General features: G+C 47.7%; 1 protein-coding gene across 2 annotated transcripts in view; it reads left to right on the top strand.

The window, feature by feature from the left end:
- PTPRG (protein tyrosine phosphatase receptor type G) overlaps positions 1-21,189 on the top strand; it is a 738,734-nt gene that overhangs the window by 625,636 nt on the left and 91,909 nt on the right. For both annotated transcript variants that reach the window (XM_060161434.1, XM_060161435.1), the window contains exons 11-12: positions 5,444-5,493; positions 7,598-8,357. In XM_060161434.1, coding sequence (XP_060017417.1) covers positions 5,444-5,493; positions 7,598-8,357 — 810 coding nt within the window. The remainder of the gene's footprint in view (positions 1-5,443; positions 5,494-7,597; positions 8,358-21,189) is intronic.

Raw genomic sequence — 21,189 nt, 5'->3', positions numbered from 1 at the left:
TTGGCTGTGTTGGGTCTTCGTGGTGGTGCGCACGCTTCTCACTGCGGTGGCTTCTCTTGTTGAGGAGCACGGGCTCTAGGTGCACGGGCTTCAGTAGTTGCAGCACGCGGACTCCATAGTTGTGGCCCACGGGCTCTAGAGTGCAGTCTCAGTAGTTGTGGCGCACGGGCTTAGTTGCTCCGCGGCATGTGGGATCTTCCCGGACCAGGGCTCAAGCCCGTGTCCCCTGCATTGACAGGCAGATTCTTAACCACTGCGCCACCAGGGAAGCCCAATGGAATATTTTTTTAAAAGCAAAATCAATGCAAAAGGTTCTTGAACAAAATATCGAACTTTTGCATAAAGACAGGATCCACTCTGTCTTACTTGCCCCGACCTAATCCCAGTCCTGGTTCCAATAAAACTTTGTTGACAAAAATTGGCAGCCAGCCAGTGGGGCGTAGTTTGCAGACCTGGTTTGGTGAGGGGCGCTAAGACCAGCATGAAGGGAGCAACCAGGGCATTGGGCTTTGCTCTGCCGGTCTGATGCCCTCCCTGGTAAGGTTCTTGACTTCCTGAATCCTCAGTTCCTGAGACACCTACACACCAGGCCAGTGATTCTTAACTTTTGCGAGTCATATATCTGATGAAGACTTCGGATGCTTTCTCTAGAAAAATGCCAGAATTTTGCGTATTACAGCTTTAGGGGCCCCATAAAACCTGCAGGCTGTGGATCAGCTTCATGGTCTGGAATCCTGTGAGCAATGCACATTCATGGGCCCCTCTCAGACTAATGGTCTCAGAATCTCAGAGGGTGGGGCCCAGGAATCTGAATTTTAACCAGATGGCTCAGGTACCAGGCGTGCACATTACAGATTGAGAAGAGCTCGCTTAGAGCCAGGGCCCTGACACGAGGGCCCCAAGGTTGAGTCCTGGCTGCCACTTAGTGTTTCTGCGACTCTGAGAATGTTGACTGGCTTCTCTAAGCTGCAATTTCACAGTCCAGAAGTGGTAGTCGTGAGAGTACCGACCTCACAGGGTCCTTGTAGAGTGACGGGGTGACGCATGTTAACTGATGAGCACAGTGCCTGGTACTAACTATAAATACCCCCTAAGTATGAGGTTTAATATAAAAAGTAATAAATGATGAACCCAGGATAAGAAGCCCTTCAGCTGAGAGTCCCTCCAAAGATCCCTTCTAGCTTTGCAATTTTGCATCTAGTATTGAAATATTCTTTGCTAATGTTCACATTATCTCATCCTTCCATTTAAACTAATTGAAATGAGCATGGCTGTATTTTTTCTCACAAATAAATCACACTCGCCACGTCCACCTTTGCCCTGAATGTATTGGCCCATCTGCCTGTGTTGAGGAGGGTCCGAAAGCCAAGGCCAGGTCTATGCCAGCCCAGGGGAGAGAGCACGGGAAGCCAGAGTGGAGCCCCGGATCTTCCGGCCCATAAATCATAATTGGGCCTTCCATGCACTCCAGCTAGGAGCCTGGAATCTGCAGCACCGCCTTTCTTGATTAATAGGCCCCTGAGCTCGTTGGCTTCTGCACGGACTTTGAAAAATTAAATGTTTGTAATGTAATGCAATTCAAAACGGCCTTGTCAGCTGTAAATTCCAAGCACGGAATATTTAAAATGTCTGATCACGGTGACTTGTTGAAAATGGCCAGTGTCTCCTTTGTCTGCAGACTTTCTCTGCTCAGGGGTGGACATGTGTTTGCTCGTTTTCTGTACTGGTGTTTGTCCCTGCGTGTTAACAAGCATGTTAACAAAGGGGCACACAATGGCCTTAGCATCTTCCCTGCAGCAGTGGGCAGTGGAAAAACAAAATCTTCAGGTAAGCTAGCATGCCTTTTCTGGTGAGCCAAGTAGGAGTTTATGAGCAGTAGAGGCCGGTGTACAAAACTGGTCAACTCTTAGGACTGAAGTTTTAAAAGGGAAGGAAATTAACTTAGGGAATTTCATGCACACCTTTGTTCAGAATAATTAGGTTTCCAGGGATAAAGTTTACCTCTGGTTTGGAAGCATGAGGAAGCCCTGTGGAATATTTACATTATTATAGTAAATAAAGCAATATTAATGTCCTGTATAATGTAATAAATAAGTTATGTTTACCTTACTGTAGTAAATATGATAATAATGGTAATCGTTATCTGTAGAGCGGCTCCCAGTTACAGAGCATTTGCCCATCGGTTATTTCATTTGACCTCGTGGCAACTTGTAATGCAGGTGTTATACGGAGGCGGAAATGACGTCCTGGGCAGTTGAGTAACTTGCGAAAAATCACTTGGCTACTAAGAAGAGTCCGATCTCTCATTCCAAAGCCCAATCATTTGTACACAACAACAGACCACCCCTAAAGCATAAATATTACCCTGTATCCCCGGTCTTCAACAAATGGCTAAAAAGATTGATTACTAAGTGTTCAAAAGGCTTTTTTGCAATTCTCAACAGTCATGGAAACTAGGGCCTCTTAAGCTTTTTCTGTGAGCCACAGACTCATTAGGCAGCCTGGCCCAGCCAACAGATCCTCTCTCAGAATGGTTTAAAATAAACAGGTAAAATACATAGGAAAGGAAACCAATTATGCTCAAATACGATTGTCAAAATATTTTAAACAAATTGGGAACGTAGTCATCTGTGCGCTTCTTTTATGAAAGTATTAAATGACAAGTGGTGGGTCTATTAGCGACGGTGATTTCTGAGTAGTGATGAACATAAGTGATACTCCGAAATAGCTCCAGCAACTCTAAGGCAGTAGGAAGATACTCCCATTTCAATCGCAGAGTCGTAGGACGATCCTATTAAAATGCAACTGAGAGTTGGAGCTTGCGTTCCTCGTGCAAGGAAAAGCTGCATCTCCGTGACAGCTTAGTGGGGGTGCGGGTCTCATTTTTTTCCCCCGTCCCTGAAGTCCACCGGGGCGGTGGACTCCTGATCTGAAAGCTCTTGTAGAAACTTTGTAGTCACCACGGCTAGAACTGACCCCAGTGGAAATTGTTCAAGATCAGTGAAAAGCGGGCATGTTGATGGAGTGGCCGGTTTGTTGGCCTTAAATTAAGGCCTTTGTAAAGGGCAGGGAACGCAGGTCTCTTAGGGGGTTTTCTTCCTGTCTTAACAAAGGGAGGTGTGTACACCTGTCTGAGGCAGTGCAGTATCGATCCTGAAGCAACTCACTGATGGTGGGAGGTTATATTTAGTGCCAGGCAAGAACTGTTTGCTCCCTAGGCTGCCTCATTTGACCTGGTTGTATTGACATCCAGATCGGTCTGTTCTCCACATTTGTCTCTTCACCCATTTCACTTTCCAGCTGAGCGAAGTGAATATATCCTTAACTTGGGGCTCGCAAATACAGGTGCCCCGGGGCCAGGCAGGGAACACACACAGATGAGGGGAGGGCCGTCAGTGGGAAATTGCAGAATGTGCCCTTCGAAAAGGGGTGACGGACACTCAGCACCGACCAAATGTTGCCCTGCAGGAAGGTGAGCTCAGTTTTGCCCAATATTGTGATTTTTCAGGGATGAGCAGGAAATTGGGATTTTTAGGTAAAAGTTGCTGTTTACAACGTTGGCAGCAAATTCTTTTTTTTTTTTTTTTCCAAAAAGCTTGCAGGGCAAATAAAAAAAAAATGTCAGGTACTTGCCCCACTTCTAGTTTAGATGAAAACTCCAGCAGGTACAAATGTTATTTATTTGGAGATTTAGCAGTTTTTTGCTAATTTTTCAGTGTCTTTTATGTATAGGAAGCAAACGTTTAGTTTATGTAAGACTGCTGTTTTTGAGATCAGCACAAAGAAGCAGTCTGATATAGTTTTTAAGTTATACTGTTTAGCATTTCATTATTCACAATAGAGAAAAGGTGGACGCAATCTAGATGTCCATCAGCAATGAAGGGGTAAACAAAATATGGTACATACAGACAGCAGAATATTATTTGGCCTTAAAAAGGAAGGAAATTCTAACACATGGGACAGCATGGATGAATCTTGAAGACATTATGCTAAGTGAAATAAGCCAGTTACAAAAAGACAAGTAAATATATATGACTCCACTTACATGAGATATATGGAGTACTAAAACTTACAGAAAGTAGAAGGATGGTTGCCGGGAGCTGTGGGGGGGGAAGGGCAGGGGGAAGCTGGGACTTGTTTAATGGGTACCCAGTTGCATTTTTGCAAGATGGAAACATTCTGGAGATCTGTGGCACAAGGATTTAGCACAACCGAACTGTACGCTTAAAAGTATTTAAGATGGTAAGTTTTATGTGTGTTTTACCACAGTTAAACATTTTGTGTAGTTATATTGTTTAATACTAACACATGGGTGAACAGAACTGAAAGAAGGAAAGGACATCAGAAGGAGTAACCTGTGGCTAATATAAAAGAATTTGAGGGACCTCCCTCGTGGTCCAGCAGTAGAGAATCCGCCTTCCAATGTAGAGGACTCGGGTTTGATCCCTGGTCGGGGAACTAAGATCTCACATGCCGCGCGGCAACTAAGCCCACGCTTCACATGCAGACTACAGAGCCCACGTGCCCTGGAGCGCATACGCTGCAACGAAAGATCCCACATGCCTCAACGAAGATCCCCCGTGCGGCAACAAAGACCCGACGCAGCCAAAAAAATGAGTAAAATAAATAAATATTAAAAAACAATAGAATTTGACCATTTAAAGCAACAGTGGTGATGTGTTACGAGGTTTTAAAACTTAAGTATTGATAGAAATAAAATATATGACAGAACACAAAAAGTGAGTTGGGCAAATAAATTACTGTACAGTTCTTACATTTTTAAGGAGAGATAAAAGTACTCGTTTAAGGTAAACTGTAATAAGTTTAGGATGCATATTATAGTCACTGAAAGGATAATATAAGAAATTATAACCAAAAAGACAATAGTGAAGAACAATGGGATAATACAATTTCATTTATAAGCAGTTCAAAAATAGACAAAACGCTGACAGAGATCAGAGTGGTGGCGACCTTAGGGAAAGGTTATGAGGGTACCGCCTGCATGCATGCACATGCAAACCTGCTGGGGTGCTGGAGAATGTTCATATCTTAATATGGGAGGAGGGGGAGTTACACAGGTGTTTACAGAGGTAAAAATTAATTGGACTCTACACTTAAGATTTGTGCATTTTAGAGTATGTAAGTTTTACCTTACGAATAAAATAGAAAAATGATTAAAACTTCTTAAAGTTGTAAATTAATAGCTTAAGACAGGAGTCAGCAAACTGTGGCCCACAGCCCAAACCTGACTCTCTACATGTTTTTTAATGACTCACAAACTAAGAAGGGTTTTACATTTTTTGATGGTTGGAAAAGAAATCTAAAGAGGAATATTCATTTTATGACATAAAAATTATATGTATTTCAGATTTGTGTATGTAAGTGCAGTTTTGTCGAAACAACAAAGTTATATTGTTTACAGTGTAATTTCTTTGTTTCTCAGCTAATACCACTCGAATATTCCAAGGGACCAGAATTGTCAAAACGGGAGTGGTAAGTAGAGAATGTAATCGCTTTGTCGTGTCTGGTTGGTAATTTGCATGCAGTTAAAACTGTCACCACGAGGTGGCAGTATGATGTTGTCTAAATGCTCAATGTGAAGCGGTTAAAATACTGAATAAATTACATTATTCACTCTTAAAATTCAATGCATTATAAAAACAGGCTGTGCGACAGAGTTAAACCAGTAGTGTTATACTGTTATAATTTTTGTAGAGATAAAAATTCTCCATATTTTTAATTATTTATTATTTGTGGGAGCATAGGACGTAAGAGTGCAAAGGAGTAGACATGCTAAAATTGAAAGGTTGTCATTTGGGAATTCCCTGGCAGTTCAGTGGTTAGGACTCGGCGCTTTCACTCAGGGGCCCGGGTTTGATCCCTGGTTGGGGAACTAAGATCCCACAAGCCATGCAGTGCGGCTTTAAAAAAAAAGAAAGAAAAAAGAATGGTTGTCGTTTGCCCAGTTACATTTGCACATTTCTGGAGACTCAGTATCTAAGTTTTTCCCCTTTCTAGTGCAACTAATAATCCCAATATTAATTGCAGCTTTGGTGATAACAATAAGAGCCTTTTTTTTTTTTTTTGCGGTACGCGGGCCTCTCACTGTTGTGGCCTCTCCAGTTGCGGAGCACAGGCTCCAGACGCACAGGCTCAGCGGCCATGGTTCACGGGCCCAGCCGCTCCGCGGCATGTGGGATCCTCCCGGACCGGGGCACGAACCCGTGTTGCCTGCATCGGCAGGTGGACTCTCAACCACTGCGCCACCAGGGAAGCCCAAGAGCCTAAAATTTATTAAGCTTTTCCCAGGTTTCAGGCACAGATTATTATTTTATTTGCTCCTCAAGATTCGTGTTACTATTACTCCCATTTTATGGATGAGGAAACCGAGGCTCAGTGAGTTAATGTGCCCAGCATCTCCCAGAGAGCAGGTGAGCGATCGTGGACTCAAGCCCAGGCTGTCTGACTGCTCTGTCTGCAGTGCCTTATCTTAAGTGGCACCTGGCATTTCATTAACTTCAGAACTCAACATTTGCTAACTTGGTTGTTTTTCAGACTGAAACTTGATGATACTGTGATGAAATGTGAGTTGTTCTGGCTGTAAAAATAATGGGATGAAATTCTGGATTCTGCACGCCAGGTTTCAAGAACTAAAATTAAACTAATAACTCAGAGCAACACATCTTATTTTCCTAAGATACTACGTACAAATAAAATCTCACAGCTGAGCCCCAATTTAGTATGGTGGGAAGAATGAGCTGAGGTCTGGGCACAGGCAGCCACCTGTGCCCCTTAACCTCTCTGCACCTCGTTTTCCTCACCTGTAAAATGGGGTGATGATCATGTGTGTCTCCAGAGTGGCTTGGGAAGGCCCAACACACAGTTGGCACTTGTTAAATACAATTCTTACCGTTGTCATCTACATGAGCATAGATTTTGCTGTAGATAAATCCGGAGACTCTGGAAGGTACGGCGGCTGTACCGCGCCCAGCACGGGGATGCCGGCTGTAAACAGCTCCCAAAGGCTTCGGTGTAGAGCATGGCTCCTGCTTCCGAACCTGCCGCTGCAGACGTGGGCGGGCCACTGTCCCTCTGTCCATCCCCTTCCTCACTTTAAGATGTGGAACCAGATCCTGGGGAGTGTTTCTAGACAAGGGCAGTGTATTCTCCACAAGAGCCACCAGTATATACAAGACCAAGGGCTCCTGCTTCTTCCAGTGTCATCCCAACAACAGGTGGCAATCTTATGTTGCCACTTCATTGCTTATTTGATGTTTGTCTTTCAAACAACGTGAACGCTACTTATTGTTTTGTCACTTAGCCTCCTCCCGAGCCCTGTCAGTGAAAAGTTGGGGTTGACATGCTGGTTGCAATGTTTAAGTAATTGTAAAAACTTTTAAGAGCAGAGATGGTCATCCGTGGATCACCTCCTGTCAGCTTTGGCACCATGCTTTAGGACACCCCATGAGGAAAGTAAAAAGATGAGTGAAACCCTTGGAGGGTCATACCCGGGGCCTTGTCCCCAGTCCTGATGACTGACACTCTGCTTTCTCTTCCTCTGTCCCTTCCCCCAACCTCCCCGGGTGACCCCTTCAAGCCCACAGCATCTCCCGCCTCTTCGGCCGACATGGCCCCCATCAGCTCGGGGTCTTCCACCTGGACATCCTCTGGCATCCCCTTCTCGTTTGTTTCCATGGCAACTGGGATGGGCCCGTCTTCCAGCGGCAGCCAGGCGACGGTGGCCTCGGTGGTCACCAGCACGCTCCTCGCCGGCCTGGGCTTCAGCGGCGGCGGCATCTCCTCCTTCCCCAGCACCGTGTGGCCCACACGCCTGCCCACGGCCGCCGCGGCCAGCAAACAGGCCGGCAGACCCGTCCCGGCCACACCTGAGGCCTTGGCCTCTCCGGGCCCCGACGGTGATTCGGCGCCAACCAAGGACGGCGAGGGTGCCGAGGAGGGGGAGAAGGACGAGAAGAGTGAGAACGAGGACGGCGAGCGGGAACACGAGGAGGAGGGCGAGAAGGGCTCCGAGAAGGAGAGGAACGGCGTGACCCACGCCACGCAGGCGCGGAGCAGCACTGAGCCCAGCCCCGCCCCCTCGGCTCCTGGCAGAGCTGCCCAGGATGGTGGGCGTCAGACTATAGCCGGGCGTGAGCGGGACCGCACTGCCATCCCCACCGCCCAGCCCGAGGACGCCCTGGACCCCCGCCCCGTCACCCTCACCCAAGTGCCCCCCACAGTCACAGAGGAGCATTACAGAGAGAATGATCCCAAGAGGCCTGAGATACCGTCTAAGAAGCCTATGTCCCCGGGGGACCGATTTTCTGAAGATAGCAAATTTATCACTGTTAATCCAGGTAAGTGGGCCACTCCTCACCTGAGCCTCCAAGCTGCTGTGAACAGTCCTACCCTTTAAAAAATAATTGGGGGCAGGGGATAAGGATCCAGAGAGTGCTTAATATTCCTGGAATTTTGTGTGTCTCTGGTATAAAAATGTGTTGTGTGTGTGTGTGTGTGTGTGTGTGTCTTTTTAATTCTAATAAGAATCACCTACTCTCTTATCGTTGCTGGACTGTCTTGCCTTGATACTTGGTACCTGGTAAAATCGACTTGCCTCAGAATAACTCCAAGCACTTCAACCAGGCCCTGGTAAATGAATAAAAAAGACATCGATCTTAATAAGTTTATCCTTCAAGATTTCATTCCTTATTCACTTATTGAGCACCTGTGTTTATGGACTGCCCGTTTGGTGCCAGGCCCTGGGCTGGGTGCTAACCCCGGTGAGCACGCTCCCTGTTGCTTGACGCTTACAGCGTAAAGGAGAAGACAGGGGTGGCGGCAGCTCGCCAGGGTGCACGCCGGGAAATCAGGAAGCAAGAATGTTAGAAAGCAAGCGAGCAAGTTCGCTGAAAAGCCAGAAAACGAGCTAACTGTTCGGTAAATAATAGAGGAAATAAACAGGGTGTTGTCAGAGAAAATAATCAGGAAGAGGGCAGGGAGCTTTTTGAATTAAGAAAGGCCCCTCTGGGGAAGTGACATTTACATTAAAACTGAAAGCGTGGGGATGGGAAGAGCTGGTATTATTAGCCCACGATCCCAGCCCGAGGAACAGCGCTCTCGCTCTCAGAGCTCTGTTTGCTCTGTGAATTAGCGAGTTCCTGGATGGTAAGACCAGGGCATGGCTGGTCTGGCCTCCACGGGGAGGATGTGATCCCCATCACGCTGACCGAGGGCAACTTTGTGACTCTGTCATATGCTCAAATCTTTTTCATTTCTTTTTAAAAAAATATTTATTTATTTATGGCCGCTTTGGGTCTTCGTTGCTGTGCGCGGGCTTTCTCTGGTTGCAGTGAGCGGAGGCTACTCTTCGGTGCAGTGTGTGGGCTTCTCATCGTGGCTTCTGTTGTAGCGGAGCACGGGCTCTAGGCGCGTGGGCTTCAGTAGCTGTGGCACACGGGCTCAGTAGTTGTGGCTGAAAGGCTCTAGAGCACAGGCTCAGTAGTTGTGGCGCACGGGCTTAGTTGCTCCACAGCATGTGGGATCTTCCCGGACCGAGGATCGAACCCATGACCCCTGCATTGGCAGGCGGATTCTTAACCACTGTGCCACCAGGGAAGTCCACGCTCAAATCTTAATGAACCATCCTGATAGTTTCTACAAGGGAGCCCTGAGCGTGAGGGGTTGTTATTGTTGTGAGGGGTTTTCTTAATAAGAAATTCTTTCTTTTGCCAGACTACAAGATGTTTAGCAACAATTTTTTTTGCATCTAAGCTGTTGTGGAGTTATAAGAGTGCAAAAAAAAAAAAGCAACTGGTAAATATTTATTTGCTTTTGCACTTGTAAACATTAAAATTCATCTAAAGCTGAGACCTCGTATGTTAAGATACAACTTAGAATAAATTTTCATGTTTTGAATTACGTTCCTCCTTAAAGCTGGTATGGACTCATTTTCTGAAGTCTGGGTTTGCTATGGGCGTTGCTCACTTTTAGGGAAAAGTGCAGAGTGGCCCTCCAAGGAATTGAGTGGAGGAAATATCGAGCCACTTGTGAAGCTGTTTGAAGCTATTCCTGCATGAGCAGTGACATTCCCTCTAGGAACTGGCTGTGAAAAAGTTGGATTTCTTGCGTTTGAAGATATTGAAGAAATATTTATAGAGTACCCACTGTGTCCCAGGCACTGGACTAGGTACTGGAAGTAGACTCTAGATCTAGTCAGGCCTTGCTCTCCTGGGGTTTATGTTCTAATGGACAAACTTGAGACTATTCCAGTAAACAACTGCATAACGTCAAGTGCTGGAGTCGGGGACAGGGACAGTATAGCATCAGATGGTCAAGGGATGGCATTTGAATGGAGACTCAGGTGGTGAGAAGGAGTTAGCTATGCCATGATCCATGAACGAGCGAGCGTTCTAGGCTGCAGGAGGGGCAGCAGGTCCAGAGACCCTAAAGTGAGAACTAATTAGGATCATCAAGGAGCCATCAGAGGGCCAGTGTGTCTAGACCGCCAAGGTGAAGGATACAGGATGAGTTCACAGACAAGCAGAGCTCAGATCAGGAAGGGACTCATCAGCCACGCTGTGGATTTGGTTCTAACGGGTATGGAAAAGCAGTGATGGATTTCAGCAAGAGAGTTACTCATCTGATTAACCTTCTCAGAAGGTCATGTGGGCCTCTGTGTGGACATCTGGGGAGGCAAGAACGGACACAGGGAGTAGAGTTAGGAGGTGATGGCAGTGGTGACTCGGACCACTGTGGTTTCTCCAAAGACAAGCGGTGGACCTGGAATTGCTTGTCAAGCTTGAGTGGTTTGGCCTCTGGACTGGAGGCTCTGGCAAGTTGCACTCCCAGCCTGCTCCTCTTAAACATTTTTTTTGTCCACACTCCTGAAAAGTGTGGCTTGCTAAGAGCTTGGGTTGGGAGTGTTGATACCTTGAGAGACTGGTGAGGGTGGGGACCTGGGACGTAGTCCAAGTAAGCAGAAATGAGTCATTGCAATGGGAGTCAAGTTCCAGAGTCCAAGGAAAGGGGAGAAGAAACAGGTGGTAAACCTGGGGTATTTCCACCTCCAGGTACGGGGCGTGCGGGTCTCAAGTTTCAACGCTGCAGGCATCTGAGCGTCTGCCATCTTGGCAGGGTAGCTGTGGAGTCAGATCCCTACAGTAGGCTCTGCCCTTTATTCACGCAGGGTCCTCAGGCCAGTCTTTGCCCAGAGTCTGTCTGTAAAGTGGGGATAGGCACAGCCCTTAGTGCCAAAGGAGGTGCAGAGTCACCCTTGTCGGTGACAAGGAAGGAGGAGCTTTCGGCAGCCCAAGGGCCACATTGATGGCACTGGTGACTTAACGAGGAGACCCCTCATAGGTCCTTCTTCTGCAGTCATCCTTGGACATTAAAGAGCATGTGGAGACTGTGGTCCCCAATGAGCTGGCTTTAAAAATGACCTCCAGGAACTCCGCTCTGTCCCCAGCACTGGTGAATCAGAGCATCTTCCCTTGCCACCTTCATCTCAATGGGAACATCCACTCCCTCCCAAAGCCAAAAGGGATCTTCCTTTAGAATTCCAGGCAGTTCCAGGCAATTCCAGGTTGAGAGTAGTGGTGGGGATCGGTTAAGCCAGAGATTGGCAAACTTCTTCTGCAAACAGCCAGAGAGAGCAGACATTTTCAGCTTTGTGAACCATAGGTCTTTGCTGAAAGTGTGCATCTCTGCCAGGTAGCACGGAAGCAGCCAGTGCTACCGTGCCCAGTGCTACACGAATGGGCGGATGTGATTAGGTTCTGGTGAAACTCTGTTTACAAAAGCAGGCAGTGGACCTCATTTGATTGGTGAGCTGTCATTTGCTGACCCCTGGTTTAAGCAGAAACGTGTGTACCCACTGGTTAATAAAAGATGTGAGTAACTTGAGGGTAAAACCCGAAAACCCTGCATTGTCCACGACCCCCAAGGTCTCACTTTGCTTCCATCCATCTCAGCCTTTTCTCCATCTGCCTCCTCCAGCTTGGTGTTTATTTTTTAAACGAAATCACCATCATTTTAATGTTAGTGGTGACTTCTTTGAAAGACTGTGGATGTACATTTGTTTAAATCTGTTCCACATTTATTTTTTCTTCGTGTTAAAAACAATTCTTTAAATCAATATTTAGTCTCTTTGAAAAAAGCGTTAACGTTTAAAGTTACAAACTGTGTTATATTTTTACCAGCATCTCAAAAAGGCTTGATGTTTGATAACATCTTTTCAAGTGCTATGAGTAGTAGCTTTAGTATTAACTTGCAGGGAAGGAGAAGAGGGGAATGCTTCTCTAGAAGAAGGGGCCGGCGCAGACACATGCAGAGATCAGGCAGGCGGTAGGCATGGTCCGTCCCTCAGGAGGCACAGCCCAGATGTGGTGTGGGCACCCTCAGATGCCTACTGGTGCAGTAAAATGTTCTCGGGATGGTACGTGGCATGCCCCAGCAAAAGCATTTCAGGGTGGGCATTGTCTACAAACTCATCACGCAGTGCTGGGATTTTTCATTTTTCTTTCCTTAAATCAGGGCTCCTTTTTCAGATTCAATCTTGGTCAGAACCCCATTATGTAAACACTCATTCACCGAAAGCTTGTTGACTGCCTTCTCGGGGTCAGCTAAAGAGACAGTCCAGTTTAGGGGTCAGGAAAGTACAGTCTCCAGGCCAGAACTGGCCCCTGGCTGGCCTTTGTCCTGCCCCTGGGCTAGGAATGGACAGTGTTGGTCAGCGACTGAGGGCTGCGGTTCTGCTCTGAGCCAGAGTCAAGGGTGCTAAGCTCCAGCCACCCCACTCCTTTTGGGCAAACCCCACTCCTTTGGGCACCTCTTTGGAACTTTCAAGCTCTAAAGAAAACCTTTGATTATAAAAATAATTACATCACTGGTTAACATTCGTTCCATGCTGGTGTTGTCTGTGCTAAAAGCCAAAATGTGATGTCACTTATCCCCCGGGAGGCCCGTGCTGTCCTTGTTGCCATTAGGCCAGTGAGGAAACTGAGGCTCAGACGGTTAAGGAACGTGCCCCGGGCAAGACGTGGCGAGACCGGGGGTCAGACATGGGCCCTGACTCCACTGTGGTGCTGCCTGCATCCCGCCTTAGGGGCTTGCTCCCTGAGTGGGCAACACAAGATGGTTTCAGGTGAAGTATTAATTAGTAAACGAGTATTTGAACGTGTACTTTTAAAAAGATGCCATTTTTTAATTTATGGCACAGGCTCTCAACCAGAGTGATGATTTTGTTCCCCTTCCCTGCAGGGATGTTTGGCAATATCTGGAAACACTTTTGGTTATCGTGACTGAGGAGGGGGCTGCTACTGGCATTTAGTGGGAGGAGACCAAGGATGCTGCTAAACATCGTACAGAGCACAGACCAGCCCTGCAACAAAGAATGACCTGGTCCAAAGTGTTGCTAGTGCCATGGTGGAGAAACTATGATTTATAGTATTAACGTAAATTCCTTTTCAAAGTGTACTTGAGGGAAAAAATAGTAGTTAATTTAAGGTCAGAAAGAAGTAGCAATACAGGCTCATGAAGATAGGGCAGACATCATGAATGTGAAACGCAGCTGGGGTATATGGAGGTAGGAAAATGTTGCATACTTTATTCAAAATAAAATAGAACAGGCACTCGTATGGACTACCGTGGCAGTTTGCAGTCAGGTTTTTTGTGGGGAGAAGTTTTCTACGTAATTCTGCTTGCCCCGGGTCTTGGCTGTGATCTTCCTGGGAGTGTTGGAAAGAACTAGCTCAGGTGCCCTGAAGGCACCCGTGTGATTTCGTTTCCTCCCGGGAAGTGTCTGGGTCCTTGGAAGTTTCTGCCCCCCACTGAGTGACCTTTGAACTAGGACAGCCTGTGTATCTCTTAGTGCAGGCAACCAGACCTCACCAAGAACACCGAGGTTTCCAAAGAGGCTGGGGTCAGGAATTCAGGCTGTAAGGAGTGGTGTGTTTGACGTGAGTCCTGACTGATGGCAGAGTCACGTGACGTTGCAATGACGTGTCTGTGGCGGTGATTTCTGGTAGATGAGGACCTGCCGTATATATGGGACTTCGGATTAAATTGGGATTTATCAAACGCCCTCAATTTTCCAGCACCTAATGGAAATACACATGACAGTTCCACTGTTGAGTCTGATTAAGTGAGCTCTGTGTGAAATGGTAAGGAGGGCTTATTGATGAGAACTCCTAGTGGTGATATAAATTGAAACACATGACAGATGCTCTAAATCCAGCTCAGACGTGGTAATCGGAACATGGAACCCGTGTCCTGTTGCAGGAGAATATATGTATTTGTAACCCACAATCGTGTCTCTGGTTTAGCTAATGCCAGGGCTCCAGCAAATTAAGACAAATTTTGTGGCCCCATAAAAAAGCGGCCGCCTGTTTACTTCACACCCATTAAGGGGGCTAGCACGAAACCCCCAAAGCAAAGCAAAACAGAAAATAAGGTGTTGGTGAGGATGTGAAGAAATGGGGACCCTTGTGTCCCGTTGGTGGGAATGTAAAGTGGCAGCCACTTGGGAAACAGTATGGAGGTTCCCCGCAAAATTAAAAATAGCATTACCATATGATCCAGCAATCCCACTTATGGGTATTTACCCAAGAGAATTGAAAGCAGAGTCTTGAAGAGATATTTGTACACTCATGTTCATAACAGCATTATTTATAGTAGCCAAGGGGTGGAAGCAACCCAAATGACTGATGAATAGATGAACAAAATGTGGTATACAACTATAGTGGAATATTATTCAGCCTTAAAAAAGAAGGAAATCGTGCCGCATGCTACAACATGGATGAACCTTGAGGACTTATTAGTGAAGTAAGCCAGTCCCCAAAAGATAAATATATATATATGGGTATGATTCCATATATATGTGTGTGTATATATATATATATATATATATATATATGAGTCCACTTAGGTGAGGTACCTAGAGTGTAGTCAAGTTGTAAGGCAGAAAGAAAGTAGGATGGTGGTTACCAGGAGCTGGGGTCGGGGTGTTGGGGAATTGCTGTTTAAAAGGTGCAGCGTTTCCGTTTTGCAGATGAAAAACAGATTCTGGAAATCGATTGCACAACAGTGTGATATGCTTACCCCTACTGAACTGTACTGTTAGACGTGGTTAAGACGGTGACTTTTATGTGTGTTTTAGCACAGTTTTTTACAAAAACCAGCGCCTTAATTCACAGCTGCGGGTGGTTTTGAAGGAGTGGCCTTATCAGAGCAAATGCAGTCCCGTTGTGCGCAACTGAACCCGGCTGTAGATGTCTGAGTGTGCAGACATCTGCTCCTAATCTTTCTTGAAAAGTGAAAGAATCCTACTTTCCCCGAGTCCTGAGAGTGGCCTCTCAGATCCAAGCTCATTTTAGTCTTGACCACGTAGGGGTTCTTGTCCTGAAGCAGAAGTTGAGCCCTCACTGCGGGGTAGGAAGCGTTTCAGAAAGGTCCATCTGATGTCTCACTGCCTGTAGCATTTATAGTACATTGTACTCCGTTTTTATTTGCTTCTACTGGGATGAGAGCCAAGCCAGTAAAAGGCAAACAGCATTAATTCAGTGATGACATATGCCACTGAAAACTGTTTTTCTTTCTTTTTTTTTTTTTTTTAATTTTTTGGAAAAAGCAGAACGGAGGCACTTTACTCAGATTCTGGTGGATGTGGAAATAAAAGCTGGGAGGAGGGAGGGCTGTGGGGAGGTCATTAAACCCTCCCTCCCTCCCGCAGATGCTCAGAGAGGGTTAGGTATTAGACAGCATTTTGCCGTAAGTTTCCACTGGAAGACATTTCTGAGACCGGCTCATTCTCTGAGTCCCGGCCCTGCCTGGCCTCACATCTTCTGACCCTCCTAGCAGCCCCTCATCTGCACATCACATCCATGGAGGGAGAGGGGGGTGTAAGTTGATACCTCCTTTCCATTTTTATCCTCTTACACACAGACCAGAAAGATGCAGCCCTGGAAAGAGTATGAAGAAGGTCCAAGTCTAAAGAGAGGAATGGCCCACGTTTATAGATGGAGCAACTGTCTGATTCATTTCTAATTGGTTGAAAAATAAAATCTCTTTGAAAATAAATATGGAATTGGGAAAGCTGCCTGGTCAGAAGCAGCCTCTTCTCTCTAGCTGAATTAGTAATTTCAGAATCCTGGTCAGGAGTTTTATTAAACCATGATGTTTGCTTTTGATGATAAGGCCTTTGTCAAAGTCCCAGGTGTGTGCGTTGTTCTGCTGATTCTTTGGGTCAGAGTGCCATCCTGCAGACAGAAATTCGACCGGCCAGAGGGAGCTGGCAGCAGGAGTCAGGAGTGAAGAAAGCAGGTCCGATGTGAGACATTAGGGAGCAGTGAGGACTGTGGCAAACTGATGAGCCATGCCCTGTCTTAGAGAGTGTGCTGCTTGGTTCTAGCTGATGTTTGCCATGTGGGAATTCAGACCTGTGTTGCTAGCCAGTTTTGAACATCTCCAGGAGAAGATTCCCTTTTTGATTTTTTTTGTGAACTCTATTGTTTATTAAATCTTGGCAACTAACTCACAATTTAATTAATAACTCTCGGGGGAGGGGTGCCAAGCCAGACACATCTGTGGGCTGCCAGTTCACACAACCCATGGCAGGCAGGAATCAAAGGGCTAGGCCTGCTGGCAAAACCAAACCAGCTGGACAAATCAGAGATGGAGGCGAGAAGGAGGTGCATTAACCCAGAGGTCCTGCACTTGTCCTGGTGTCAGGATTCGGGCATCACAGAGAGAGGCAAACCTTCCAGGAGCAGGGTGGCCAAGCTCTGCTGGACCTTTCAGGAGGCAGCTGGGATACAAGTGAAGCTCTGAATAAAAGTGAGCTGCTCCTAACAGTTGGGAGCATCTAATTTTATCACAGTCGGCGCCGTTGCTTGGTTCCGTTGAAAGGAAGAACGAACGTTCTCTGGACGCGGGCACTGTGACCAGTCTGGCTTTCTGAGGATGCAGCCCGTGCAGTCACACAGCCCTGTGCTCAGAAGGCCCTGTGTTCGCCTTCATGTTCTGCTGTCGTTTCTTGAAACTCTTTCATAATTTCTGATCAAGACGCCCTGTGATTTCGTTTTGCATCTGGCGCAATCTGCTTTGCACAGATTATCTCATTTCATCCTTCGAAGTCCCTTGAGAGGTGAGCGTTATCATCTGTTTCCCTTTGACAGAGGAGCGACCAGAGGCTCAGAGACAGGCAGTCACTTATCCAAAGTCACACAGCTAGAAAGGCCTAAGCCAGAATTTGTAATCAGGTCTGCCTGACTCCGAAGGGCAGGATGTTGGTTTCTCTGAAAAGTTGATAGTATGTTCTAGTCTCTGGGGGCCTTGGCGTGGGGAAGATTGTCAGGAGACTGAAGCAAAGGAGGAAGAGAGTGTATACCCAGCTCAGGCGGCATGTTAGGTGTCCCTAGTAGCTTCTGGTAGTTCACTATTTGATCCTGCTTTCTCCTTTGAGGGCCTGCTGGACCACAGATTGAGTCAGGCAGTGGGACAAGCGTCTCTCCTGAAGGATGGCAAGAAGCGTAGTGCAGTCTTGTCTCAGGGCAGACTTTGAGGTACTGTCTCTTCGCTGGCGGTCTCCTCACAGGCAGCCTCCTGCTGCTGATGCCCATAGAACCCATCTGAGTTTCTGTGTGGTTGCCACCCATGCCCTCATTTATTCCAGGGGGATTCCGATTCAGCAGACACCAGATGAGCACTCAGCATCTGCCTGGTGCTGTGCTAGGGTGTTGAAGAGGGAGAGGATGCTGGTGGTGATGGTGATGATTAGTGATGCTGTGGGTGGTGGGTGGGGATGGTGATGACCGTCATCACAGTTGATAATGTTAACCAGGTGCTTATGGTTGCCAGGCAGCATGCGAAGTGTTTTATTGCATTAGCTCGTGTAATCCTCGCGCCACCCATGAGGTAGTGAGCAATATTATTATTTCCACTTACAGATGAGGAAACTGAGGCCCAGAGAGGTTAAGTAACTTGCCCAGAGTTGCATAGCTAGTAGGAGACAGAGCTTTATTACTGTTCTATATACAGAGAAGATCAGCCCTGCTTTCGGGGACCTTACAGTAAGTAGTAAAAGAGCACTTGTAGGGCTTCCCTGGTGGTGTAGTGGTTGAGAGTCCACCTGCCGATGCAGGGGACACGGGTTCGTGCCCCGGTCCGGGAAGATCCCACATGCCGCGGAGTGGCTGGGACCGTGAGCCATGACCACCGAGCCTGCGCGTCCAGAGCCTGTGCTCCGCAACGGGAGAGGCCACAACAGTGAGAGGCCCGCGTACCGCAAAAAAAAAAAAAAAAAAAAAAAAGAGCACTTGTAATTGAGTGTGATGTGTGCCGTAAAAGAAGTGCACAGTGACAACCACCGTGACGAGAATGAGAGTATTTACTTAGCATTTGCTCAATGCCGGGCACACGTCTAAGCGTTCTACGTGCATCTTAAGTTTTCCCACCACCTCTATGAAGTAGGTTTTTTTATCCCATTTTATAGATGAAGAACTCCAGACCTAAACTGATTTAAGTTATTGGTTAGAGGTCAAGTAGAAGGTGGCAGAGCCAGGATTTGAACCTGTGATCTTTACTCTGCCCTCCAGAGCACAGACCGAGGGTCTGGGGAGGCTTCACAGAGAAGGTGGCACCTAAACCAGGACTGAGGAATGAAGAGGAGCCTCTGAGGGCGGGGTGGGAAAGGTGTTCCTGGCAGTGAGATCAGCAGGGACAAAGGCAGAGAGGTGGGCCCATGGCCCAGCATGGTCACTGGGTGGGTGGGTGTGACCGGAACCCATTGCAGGGGGCGCAGCAGGTGATGATGGGGCGGGAGGAAGGCCCACTCGTGAAGGGTTTTGCTGTCCCTGAGGGCAGTGTGGGATTCCTCAGGAGAGTGAAGGGCACAGATTCCACATGACTGTGTGGCCATGGAATGAAATTCCAGGCTCCTGGTACTGCAAAGACAAAGCAGCACTGTGTATTTTAACATGAACTCAGCTTTCTCATGCTTGCATGGAAATCCAGGAGCACTCCTATATTTGCCTGACCTTTATGTAAAAGACCCAGGCAAATCCGGCTGCCGGTCATTAGTCCAGGCTGAGATTAAAGTGCTGTCAGAATCGTTTCCTTAGGTCTCTGTCTCACACTGCAAGTTGTTGCCAGCCTGAGTTCTCCTCCATAGAAACCGCCACTTCGGGGGCTGTCCAGAGAAGGATTTCTGATGTGTTCCTTACTCCATCCCCTCACAAAAACGACAACAAAAAACCTTACACATGGGCTTCCCTGGTGGCGCAGTGGTTGGGAATCCACCTGCCAATGCAGGGGACGCGGGTTCGTGCCCCTGTCTGGGAAGATCCCACATGCCGCGGAGCGGCTGGGCCCGTGAGCCATGGCCGCTGAGCCTACGCATCCGGAGCCTGTGCTCCGCAATGGGAGAGGCCACAACAGTGAGAGGCCCGCGTACCGCAAAAAAAAAAAAAAAAAAAAAAAAAAAAACCTTACACAGCGCCATGAAATATTAGAAAGAGAAGTAGCTCAGTGGGGAAACCTGAGGGACAATTTTGGCGAAGGGTCCTTTTCAGTGATTGAGGATGAGAAGGACCTGGGGTTTGCATTCGGTCTCCTCCCCGTAGCTGCCTACTGTGTAGTAGCTCAGGCAAGAATCCTTTTCTGTAAGAAGGCAAGGAAAGAAAGAAGACCCTGGGTATGCAGGGGCTTCCCACGGTGGGTAGTGAGTTCCTTGGACGTGTGGCCTGTAATGTCGTCCCTCCTGCCATATTTTCCATTAACAGGACCACCCGGGCTTGGGGATTCCCCACTGCCAGCCAGATTATTAGCTGGCTGGGCTGCCCCCTGCTGGAGCCCTGCAAAATTATCCTCATTTGCAGCTGTGGTTCTTGCCGCACGTGTATTTACACATTCTAACCCAGTTAACTCATACCACGTAAGAGCTACATAATCAAAATCCCATAAATTCCTAATTAAAATCCCTGCTTTATCTAAAAATACAAGAACAATGGGGGAAAGTGTGGGTGGCGGCCAGAGCTTTGCAATTAAAGCATTATATCGCGGGATAGACTGCACATCTGATGCTGTTCTGCCTCAGCTTACAATACTGCAGTGATTGCCACTGCAAGCCCTGGGGGCTAAAAGCGGTGCCCGTAATTCAGCCTACAGACCCTGGCTGAGGTGGCCTCTAGCGCTCCATCTTGGCGGGCCCCCTTGTTCTCCTACCCGCCCCCCCCGCCCCCCCCCCCCCGCTTCAGTGCACTCTCTCCAGAACACATCTGCCCTTGCCCTTGGCCTGGCTAGCTCCCCTTCATCCTTCAGCTCCCACCCCAACGTCAGGAAGCCTCCAGAATTCCTGGGCTAGGACAGCTGTTCCCCTGTACCCGTTGTGCTTCCCCTGGCATCACTTTCATTTTATTCTAATTGCTTGGTCATGTGTCTGCTTCTCCCCCTGTAAATTCCTGCCCCACGGGCACAGGGTTGTTCCTGTCTGATGTTCTGCTGCATCCGCCTCCCGTAGCACCGTGCCTGACACACAGTCGGGGCTTGACAGATAGCTGCCTGATGAAAAATTGTGGAGCAAGGGATATCGAGAAATGGGCTGGCACCGTTAGGAAGGCAGTTTATAAACCGCCGGCTGCCCTGCTGTGATTTTTAATCAGAGTGTGCCTCACTTGCCTGCCTCTGTGTCTTTTTACCTGTGAGCTGGGCATAAATCTGGCCCTGCCTGTGCATGAAACAAAGGAGAGCGTCAAGGTCCAGTACGTTCGAGGAAACCCAGTAAAAACCCTGTCACCCGTTTCTTCTTCACTCCAGGTCTTGCCTCCTTAGCAGTCTCCTCCCAGGGACAGTTATCTCTTTCCTGCTCAGCCCACCTCCTCTCTCTTGGAAACGCAGCCTGATTAGCCCTGCATTTAGTCCATCCAGCAGACGGACGCTTGCGGCTGGCTGCAAGCTGGCCTCGTTTCTGCAGAGCAGGAGGAAACCTTGCTGAGCACGGGTCAGCCTGCAGCCAGCTGGGGATGATTCCGTGGGCTTCTCGCGGTCACAGTGAACCTTCGCTTTCTCGCCGCGTGCCTCTCGTGACCGTCTCTGTGTACCTGGGCTCTTTCTTCCCAGCCCCGCACCGCATCTGAGCTTCATCCGGGCTACCTGGAGATTTCCAGGTGTTGACTCCACAGTTCAAGAGACTAGGTT

This window comes from Lagenorhynchus albirostris, chromosome 10, assembly GCF_949774975.1.
Source record: "Lagenorhynchus albirostris chromosome 10, mLagAlb1.1, whole genome shotgun sequence".
Taxonomy (NCBI): domain Eukaryota; kingdom Metazoa; phylum Chordata; class Mammalia; order Artiodactyla; family Delphinidae; genus Lagenorhynchus; species Lagenorhynchus albirostris.
Note: the sequence above shows the minus strand (reverse complement) of the source record. Positions and strands in the feature narration are given on the sequence as shown.